Here is a 9,901-nt window from a genome sequence, read left to right as displayed (position 1 = left end):
ATTGAACCTAAAACTAGCTTTGTGTCATTGTGGGGTTGTGAAATTTTTTTGTATTAATGGCAATCATGCATATACTTTTTTGAGAAAATGTATTATTGCGTTTCCGTTTTCTTGTTACTTAACTTTCTAGCATACGACAAATACAATCATCATGTAATCTTATTTTGAAATTTTTTTGATTAGTTTCTTTCTTTTCTTATTTTTAAGGCTTTTTATTTGGAAAAAATATTTTAGATTATATTGTTCAAATGGAGAATTGATCATACAAACAAGAATTTTCTAAAACTTGAGTGAGAAAATGTATATATGTTTTTAAAATGTTATTAGAATCGAGAGAAGATACTAAAAGAGTTAAAATATAGAACAAAATAATAACTGAATTTATAAAATCTTCTTAGAATTTTTAAATATATACGGCTCATTATTATTTTTGGTTAAATACTATTATACCCCTGATTAAGGTTAAAAATAAAAATGAGTCTAATAATCACCACCTGCGTTACCCGTGTGCATGTAATTGGCCAAAAACATGGGTCTGGCCCACTGCTCTTAGGTTTGGCCAAAGAACTATTTCCCACCTAAACTATGCTGAAATGCAGTTCTCCCTGTTAACTTTTAATATTTCATTTATCCACCCATGAGCCGTTAAACTTAACTGAGTCTATTGGTCATATCATTTTCCCCCCCAAACCCTAAAAACTAACACTTCCACCCAACCCAAGTTTTTAAAAACTGCATTTTCCCTCCTAGGGTTTTCAAACTTCAGATCCAATTTTTTTGACAACGATTAACGATCTCCAAGCACCTACTCTCCCTCTCCGACGACCCCTCCTTCCGATCGTACACTTCTGACACTATATGATGTCATCATTGATGAAAACGACACGTCTTCGTCTCGACGAAGATGCCTAAGAGGGGAAGACGTCGCACAATCGAAAAGAGGAAACGTCAGGGAGGAAGAGATGTCTCCTAGAGATCGTCGGTCATTGTCGGAAAATTCAATCTGAAAGTTTGAAAATCCTAAGGGGGAAAGTGTTATTTTTGAAAACCCTAAGGGGAAAAGTGTTATTTTTGAAAACTTGGGTTGGAGAAAAATTATTAGTTGTTAGGGTTTGGGGGTAAAAAAGAAATTAAATTTAAGTTTATTTTTAATATTACAGATAAAATGATGATTTTGTCCTTTAATCCGTCAACCTGACGTTTTTTTTAACAGCCCATGAGTAGGTAAATGTGCTTATCAAAGTTAGCGGGTGAGAATTGCACAAAAAGCATACCTTGGGTGGGAAATAGTCCTTTGGCCCTTGGGTTTCTTAAACAGCATATGGTCACCAGCAAACTCTGCAACCGGGTATTGGCGGCCTCTTGCCGATACACTTTCTATGATATACAGAGACATAAGCGAAGAAAATTGAATAAAAACAGACGCATAATGTCGTTTATGAAAGGAGATTTGCTAACGAAAACCAGAAAGCTCGTCAAGGGTTTGGCCAAGGCAGAGCCCGTTTGGCTCAAGGCCATGGAACAGTGAGCCTTTTTTTTTTCTTTCTATTTCTTGATTTAGAAAATATTAATTTCAATATTGTTTTGCATGAGGAATTTTGTTTTCTTTTTTATTTTAATTATTTATACAAAAGGGAGATTGGGTATTTTAATGTACTTTATGGTTGATTTTAAATCTTAGGGCTCCTCCTGCGACTTTCCCAAGTGGTGATGGGAAAATTCAGAAGATTAGTCTTCCTGAGGATGTTTATATAAAGAAGTTCTTTCAGAAGCATCCTGATTCCAAACATCAAGACGCTATCAAGTATGCATTTCTTTTCAATTCAATCTCCATTTTGTGTTTAGTAATTGTAGTGACATTGCAAGATTTACTTTTTTCTGTTTTAGGGTTTTGTGCTTGCATGTGTTTAGTGATATGTGTCAAATGTTATGAGTACTTGCATGTTAGGATTGTAACAATTCTAATGGGATATTTGTGTATATATATGTGTGTGTGAGTGGATTTCAGAGAGGTTGTATGCTGTTCATAGGAGTGACAGTTTGATGAGGGTTTTTTTTTTTAATTTGATTCTTGGGTTCAACTTAGATGGGTAAATCAAGAAGTGATAGTTTTATGATGCCTTTACAAAATATTGATTCTCTAGCTACCTCATAGAGGTAGGTCAAGGTTGAAATTCATATGCCAGTTACTTGTGCATTTGGTTGATATAAGAGTTTTGTTCTTTGAAATAGAGGGCACTAATACTCATAAAAGTTGTTCTCTTGCTATGTTATTTTTATATTGGCTCTTCCTGATAGCCTTTTCCTTATTTTGTAGTTAAATATCTGTTAGTCATCTTTGGGAGCTGAGGCCTGCTGTGTTTTTGGAGTGGATTTTGTTGATGACTGGACTAATTTATAATTTATGCTAATTGCAGGATTTGTGGTTTTGAACCTGTTCCAGCTCGTATATTCGCTTTGCGGGTGCTTGAGTTGAAGGAGCAAGGAGTTACTGAGGAGGAAGCTATGGCAGTGGCAGATGTATGTTTTCAGCAGTTTTCTATTTAAGTAGTTCTTCCTTTTATGTGGTACTAAGTACTGTTGTTGTTTCTTGAATTTGGATGAATTATTGGTTGGAGAAAAATGTTCTGTCTTTTTTTCTCTTATTTTTACTATACATTTGGTATATCTTCATAGATGGAATATCGGGCAGAGAAGAAAGAGAAAAAGAAGGCATATGCCCGATTGAAACAAATTGCACGTCTCCAGGGTAAGAGGCCTCCTCCAAACCCATATTCTAGTGCTATTAAGGAGATACAAGCAGAAGAGAGGAAGTATGTTCGTGATCGTTTCTTTAATCCCAGTATACTCAAAATGGTGCAAATGCTGAAAGAGGAGAGGGCAGCAGAATTGCGTGACAGGAATGCTGGTAATGCATACTAAACTTAGTTTTGAAACATCATGTCTTCATCTGCTTGTGCAGCCTAAATTGTAATAATTATTATCTTCTTAGCTACAAGATATCCCTTTTACAGGCTTTATGTTTAAATCAGCCATAATTTGGAGTTTTAGAATTACTTTGTTTGAAAGAAGATTGTTTTTGTCCTTTGTTCTATTGGATAGCTAGAGTACCATTATATTCTGTTACTTTTCCGAGCTTTTGATCAAATGAATGTGTCCTATATGTTTAATTTTGTGCATATGTATTCATAAATTTTGATGCTTCTCATTAAAGTTCAATTACAAAGGTAATTGAATACCCCCAAGGCCCAGACTGCAAGAAATTGTAAAAATGTTGGAAACACTATCAATTCATGACAAGTGCTAAACTCTGTCATTCTCTGAAACAATTTGCCTATCGCCACAGGTCATCAATTTAGAGAACTTCATTTCTCCCCTCTGAAGGCATGGAGATAAAATAATATGGTTCGTATGAAGGTTGGTTTTTGTCAGTTTTCGGGTATCTTTATCCTGCAAGCCAACAATTTCTAGTTACAAGTTGGAGTAAAAATCACATAGATTAAGCGTTAACAATAACTGAATATTTCTATTCTCCATGAGTGTTTTTAGTTACAAGTTGGAGAAAAAATTACACAGATTAAGCCTCAACAACTGAACAGTTATATCCTCCATTAGTGGCAATGCTTGAATCGATGCTGTTGTTGAATTCGTGGCTTATGCCTACTATAGTAACCACACTCCTTTTCATCCTTACACTAAGGACTATGTGTCTTCATGCCCACAATGAATGATAGATTATATTTACGGAATATGTTTGCTTTGGCTTGTAGATGATAATTTTGTATTTTCAACTCAAAAGCATGATGGAAGAAAGTGATGAAAAAGTCATTGATTGACAAGATTATATGATAGTATTGCTCTACTGATGTTTGAAATGGCGAATGCTTAATAGTATAGTAGAAAGTTTATTTTTTGATCTGTAACTAATTTTTTATCAAGAAAGAGAAAAGAAATCAAAGCAATGTTGATTTGTTGGAGCTTTGAATGTAGGAAATAGCAGAAGTTAACTTCGAATAGAGGGTTGCTTCAAAACAAAATCATTTGATGAAAATTAAAATATTTGGCTGTTGGTGATGATCCTGTAATTTTGGCCGTCAGTAACCATAATAAATTCTGATCAATAGCCATTGGTGCTCAGTATTTTACTATTTTCTATACTAAAGCAAGAAGTGATCATCCTTGAATCGGCTCTTCATGTTTTCACTTGGTATCTAATATATACTAGGCCATCTGTGTGAGACCTTAAGCCTCAAAATACTGCTTCCAAACTTAGTGCTACAATGCTTGTGGAGCATGAAATATTCCATACAAAGGACATTTGCTATATGCACAAATTTGTTTTCACTTAATTCACCATGTTTCTCGTTTATTCTTCATAATAGTAAACATTATTGAGAAATCTAAATGAAGTGTCAAATGAAAGATTTAGAAAGAAAAAGAAGGGTAGCATATGGGTGTAATCTGCGGATAATCTCCTTTTCTTTTTGTTTATTCTATTGGAACTAAAAGAACAAAGATGCAGGCATTAATACACTTTCGCTGTTTATGTTTTCAAAGAAGCCGAAAATCTTGATAGTTTATGAAAAAGAAAACTTAATCTGGCCACTGCACCTTTTAATGCAATGGCTTCCCTTCCAAGCTTAGGAAGAGGTTGTATGGCCATTGCCACTAAATTCTGAACTATCCTCGACCTAAGGTAACAACTGGACCGTTGATTTCTGATAGATCAAATAGAGTATGCCATAAAAAATAATTCCCTTCTTTTCGGCCAGCTCTAAATTGTGAACTTTTTGACCTTTGGGTAGTTTATTCATTGTCTGCAAATGCTTGATTTGAAAACAAAGAGTTGATAAAATACTACTCCCAACAACAACCCACTCCTGGATTCTGATAATTCATCATCCATCAGTTCGCTATCAAAATCCTTTCGTGTCATAATTTCGTTGGTCCCAAAACCAATCAACCCATCCATTCACAGACTCCACACCCATGGAAGCTACTGCTGCATCTGGGATGCCAATAGTTAACTTTCTTTCAACTTCCCCAATCCTAAGACTAACTGTCCCAAGAAACTTATCACCACCATGCCTTTCAAAAAGACCAAACATGCTCGCTCGTTTTGCTCTTAATCCCATCTCAAGAATAAATGTCCTTTCTTTCCTCACTCATTGCTCGACCAAGCCGGACACCAACTCAAGCAATCAGACAGACCAAAATCAGAACTTTCAACATAATTCAAATACCAGTAGTAACATGTCACCTACCATTTCAAATGAAACACAAATGCTTTCCTCTTCTTTGTCATCATCGGTACCACCTTCCTCTAGAGGATTGGTGCTCGATCTTGGTCCCAAAAATTCATGGGACAGTGCAGAAATTGGTTCGCCAGTAGTTAAAAGATTCCTCAGTGATGACGAAGAGAGATGGTATATGTGGTACCGTGGGAACGCGAGTGAAAACCCAGATTCTGATTCAATTGGTTTAGCCATTTCAAGCAATGGAATTCACTGGGAGAGAGGTAAAGGACCGGTGAAATCAAGTGATGACGTGGGTTTGGTTTTGAATTGCAGTAAAGATTGGTGGGCTTTTGATACTTTAAGCATTAGGCCTAGTGAGGTGGTGATCATGTCCAGTCCTAAGGTGAGAGCCTCGAGTGCTGTTTACTGGCTCTATTACACCGGTTTTAGTCCTGAGAAAGTGAATTTCGTAGATAATGATTCTTTGGATTTTAATTTAGAAAACCCTGAAAGGTTTCATATTGGCAAATTTAGAGGTGAAAATGGTAAGATTTTCAAGTCATTGCCAGGTTTGGCGATAAGCCAGGATGGGAGGCATTGGGCAAGAATTGAAGGGGACCATCATAGTGGAGCATTGTTTGATGTGGGGTCTGAAAAAGATTGGGATTCACTATTCATTGCTTCCCCACAAGTTGTTTATCATGGAAATGGTGATGTAAGGATGTACTATCATTCATTTGATTTGGAAAATGGTGAATTTGCTATCGGGATTGCAAGGTCTAGAGATGGAATGAGGTGGGTGAAGTTGGGGAAGATAATGGGAGGAGGAAAAAGAGGTGGGTTTGATGAATTTGGGGTAAAAAATGCTTGTGTTGTGAAGAACAAAAAAGATGGGAAGTATGTGATGACATATGAAGGTGTTGCTGATGATGGGAAGAGGAGTATTGGATTGGCAGTGTCAACAGACGGATTGAAGGATTGGAGGAGACTTGAAGATGAGTCAGTGCTTAAGGCTGAATCTGAAAATGGATGGGATAATGAAGGAGTGGGGTCACCTTGTTTGGTGCAAATGGATGGAAATAGTGATGAATGGAGATTGTATTACAAAGGTATCGGAAAAGGAGGAAGAACTGGGATTGGTTTGGCAATATCTCAAGGAAGTGATATTAGAAGGTTTCGAAGATGGACAGGATTCCGTTTATAGGTAATTTCTTAGCATATCTCATATTCTTTTCCTGTTATATAGTCTAATCTGGTTATCTTTTCCTAAATCGGATTAGGATTTTATGACTTAAGTCTAGTGGAAACATTGACAATATCATTTCGCTAGTTGTTTTTGGCTTTCAGAACATCTACATGAAAATGGCAAATTTTGCTAGCTCTGACCTTGCAGTTTAATTCCGACATGTTAAGCATCAGTTCACTTCGTAGATCAATACATCATAGTTATAAAAGTTCTGAATTAGTTTGCTTTTGGATTAATATTTGTCCTTTTTGGTTACTGGTTTGCAAATTTCTCCAAGTACACTGCTGCAGTTGTCAGTTGTGAGTTGGGATTTCGAAGGTAATATGCAATATTAGCAGTAGGTGCATTATGCCTTTTAAATATCAATCTGAAAAGCTTGCTTGGTGTCCTTAGGCTCTATGCCTATTATTAGACAGGGTTAGAAAATACTATCAAAATTATAGCTCAATATATAATTCTAAACATTATTTATATATTTATATTAAAGTACACTGAATTTAAAAAGACAAGTTTGAGTTTAGGGAGAGGAAGCCAAAGAGTCATCTCTTTCATGTAGGTGTTAAAAGTATTACGAGGGCTTCAAGATTCAATCCAAAAAGCTCTTAAATGCAGGATATTGATTAAAATAATTATTTATTTTTCCTTTTATATATATATATATATATATGAAATCACTTTTTTTTTATTATACAAATATAACTATTTTTTAAATTGACTTTATCTTAAAAGAAAAAGATTATGAGATTTGGGATTGGTTAGGTGGTTGGCCGAATGGGTTGGTCGACTGGCCAACCAATTTTTTTAAAATAAATTGGTTGGCTGGGTGTTTGATCGGCCAACCAACCACCTGGCCAACCAACCACCATCAAAGTCATCAAAAAATTTCACATTTTTATCTCATATTTTAGTCTCAGTAGGTGAGTGAGTGAGTTTTGTCTTGATTGGGTGAATCTTGGCTAGGTGAATATAAAGTCTAAAGATATTTTAAATATTTTATATTTTAAGTTATATATGTATAATAAAAACAAAAAGACTATATATATATATATATATACAAGAGGGAAAAAAAGATTATTTTAATCAAAATCCTCTCAAACACTCTCTCGTTTGAGGAAGATAAAATTATTAAACCTTGCAGTGTCAAAAATGTAAGATAATCTTTTAAAGTGTCTTTCAAACTTTGGTGTTGTGTGTTTTGAGACTAGACTCTTTTTATCAATAAAACTATGTTTACATATTATCGAGTACACAAATAAATACATATATAATATGTCATTATATAATTAGATGATTTTATAACAACCAATTATATGATGATACATCGTGTGTGTACCCATTTATGTACTAAAAAGTGTGTACGCATAACATTGTTTCTTTTTTTTATATGAGATTTTGATAGTAATGTATTATTTCAAATTTGTAACTCATATTTTTGTAACCTTCTACAAATTTATTTGCATTTTAAATTCTCCTATATTATTAATCTCAATTTTATAACTTTTATATTTTATTTTAAAACTCCTATGATATTTTCATTTTATAATTCTTATATTGATTTCATTTTATGGCTCGTATAATATAAATTTTAAAGTTTCCAAATCTTTTATAAGTACAACAATTATGAACAAAGGTTTTAAAACATTCAATTATGAATATTACAAAAAAATTATTAAAAATTTTATGTCCTTTTATTATAAAATCAATATAAAAGCTTTTAGAGCACAAATCTACACATAGTGTTGATAATATCCATTTGATCAAATGTTAGGCTACCACACATAAAATATCAACAAGACTTGGTTTTATCGAGTGACGGTGGTAATGATCTCGTAGTCTTGTATTCTATTTTGATTCTCATAAAAGTTTTTAAATAATAACGCAATTTTTAATGTCACAACCCCGCTATGACTAACTTAGATGAGTTCTTATGTGGCTCATACTTAGTACAAGTATTCTTACCTGGAACTCATTTAGGACAAATTGTCTTCCTTATTATAACATAGCAAGCATCTATGCAATAGGGATATGTGAAAGCATATCCCCTCTTGGATATGTCTATTTCATTAATAATGTTTGATATAATTTGAATTGTTTTCCACCATTCAGTCTCTTTTATGAGATCTTTAATCACGAAAGTTCAATTACTTTTCTCAGTGACTCTCTTGTGGGCTTAGGCCTATTTTTATAGACAATTCAATTATAATTCTTTTTTAAATAATTTAGTTAACCAATATTGAGTTACTTTTCTAGGGAATTCCCTTGCGAGCTTAGGCCCATCTTTACCGACAATTCAAAAATAGTTTTCCTTAGAAATAATTTAGTTAACTAATCAGCATGTTCAAATGAGACTTTATGAACTCTTAAAAAAAAAAAAAATTATCATTACTTAAAAAGATTTTTCACTTACTTATATCTCATTTGTATATGTTTGCTCATTTTCTTGTTAGTATGAGATTGTATCACTAAATCTGTAACTTTCATACAATAAGATGTTTAAGGATATGATTTAATTTATCTTAGTATCTTCAATTTCGACCCAAAATCCAAATATCATCTACTTATAAATTTTAAGGACATTAGCTCCCTTATTCTTCTTGTGATATACACATTAATCTTAAAACCATAATCTAATATCATTTCATCAAAATTTTCATATAATTATGTTGGAATTTGTTTAAGACCATAAAAAGACATGACCAACTTGCACACATTATGTTCATCTTTTCACTATAAAACCTTCAAGTCGTTTCACATATTTCTTTACCTAATTCTTTATATAGAAAATCGATCTTCACATCCATAGAGGCTATAATAAATAGTATCATAATAATTATAGTACTAGAAACTGATAAATAAACATCAATATAGTTTTTTAAATTCTTTTAAATAAATCCTTTTAACCATTAGTTTAGTTTTATACTTATTTATAAACTATTAGACTTAAACTTCATTTTGAATATCATTTACAAGCTATGGTTTTATTCTTTGGATGAAAATCTCTCTCAGTACAACTATTGTTTTGCACTATAGATTTAAACTCATTATCTAGTGTTTCCTATCAACAAGGTGAATGTACAAGTTATAGCCTTTAGATAAGAAGTGAAATATCCTTCTAGTAAGAAAGTATAAACATCTTCTTCAAAAATTTTCATTATTTTAGGTCTCTTACTGGTTCAAAGTTCAACTTGAGTTTTATCAATAAAAGTACCGTGAGTAAAAGAACTAAGCTTAATTGGTTATGCTCAATGTATTAATCTTACATACTTAGGTCCAATAATGAGTGAAACTTTCATCATGGTATAATTGAATCCATATTTAGTCATTAACAAAGCTCCAAATCACGATGTTTAAATGTGATTCACTCTATATGTAATAAATTTTTAACCTTTCAATCATGACTATTTACTTATTATGTGTG

General features: G+C 33.1%; 2 protein-coding genes across 2 annotated transcripts; both read left to right on the top strand.

Annotated features, from left to right (window-relative positions):
- Positions 1 to 1,321: 1,321 nt before the first annotated feature.
- On the top strand, positions 1,322 to 3,170 carry LOC123215774. The gene is made up of 4 exons (XM_044635999.1): positions 1,322 to 1,524; positions 1,682 to 1,804; positions 2,418 to 2,520; positions 2,677 to 3,170. Exons 1-4 carry the CDS (start codon positions 1,322 to 1,324, stop codon positions 2,920 to 2,922), a joined length of 675 nt encoding a protein of 224 aa, XP_044491934.1. The 3' UTR covers positions 2,923 to 3,170.
- A 1,611-nt stretch (positions 3,171 to 4,781) lies between these two features.
- LOC123215878 lies at positions 4,782 to 6,711 on the top strand. Its single transcript, XM_044636148.1, has one exon. The coding sequence runs from the start codon at positions 4,990 to 4,992 to the stop codon at positions 6,439 to 6,441; it is 1,452 nt and encodes a 483-aa protein (XP_044492083.1). The 5' UTR covers positions 4,782 to 4,989; the 3' UTR covers positions 6,442 to 6,711.
- The last annotated feature ends 3,190 nt before the right edge of the window (positions 6,712 to 9,901 follow it).

This window comes from Mangifera indica, chromosome 5 (assembly GCF_011075055.1).
Source record: "Mangifera indica cultivar Alphonso chromosome 5, CATAS_Mindica_2.1, whole genome shotgun sequence".
NCBI classification, from domain to species: domain Eukaryota; kingdom Viridiplantae; phylum Streptophyta; class Magnoliopsida; order Sapindales; family Anacardiaceae; genus Mangifera; species Mangifera indica.
The sequence above is the reverse complement of the archived record's forward strand: the minus strand, read 5'-3'. Positions and strand labels throughout refer to the sequence as shown.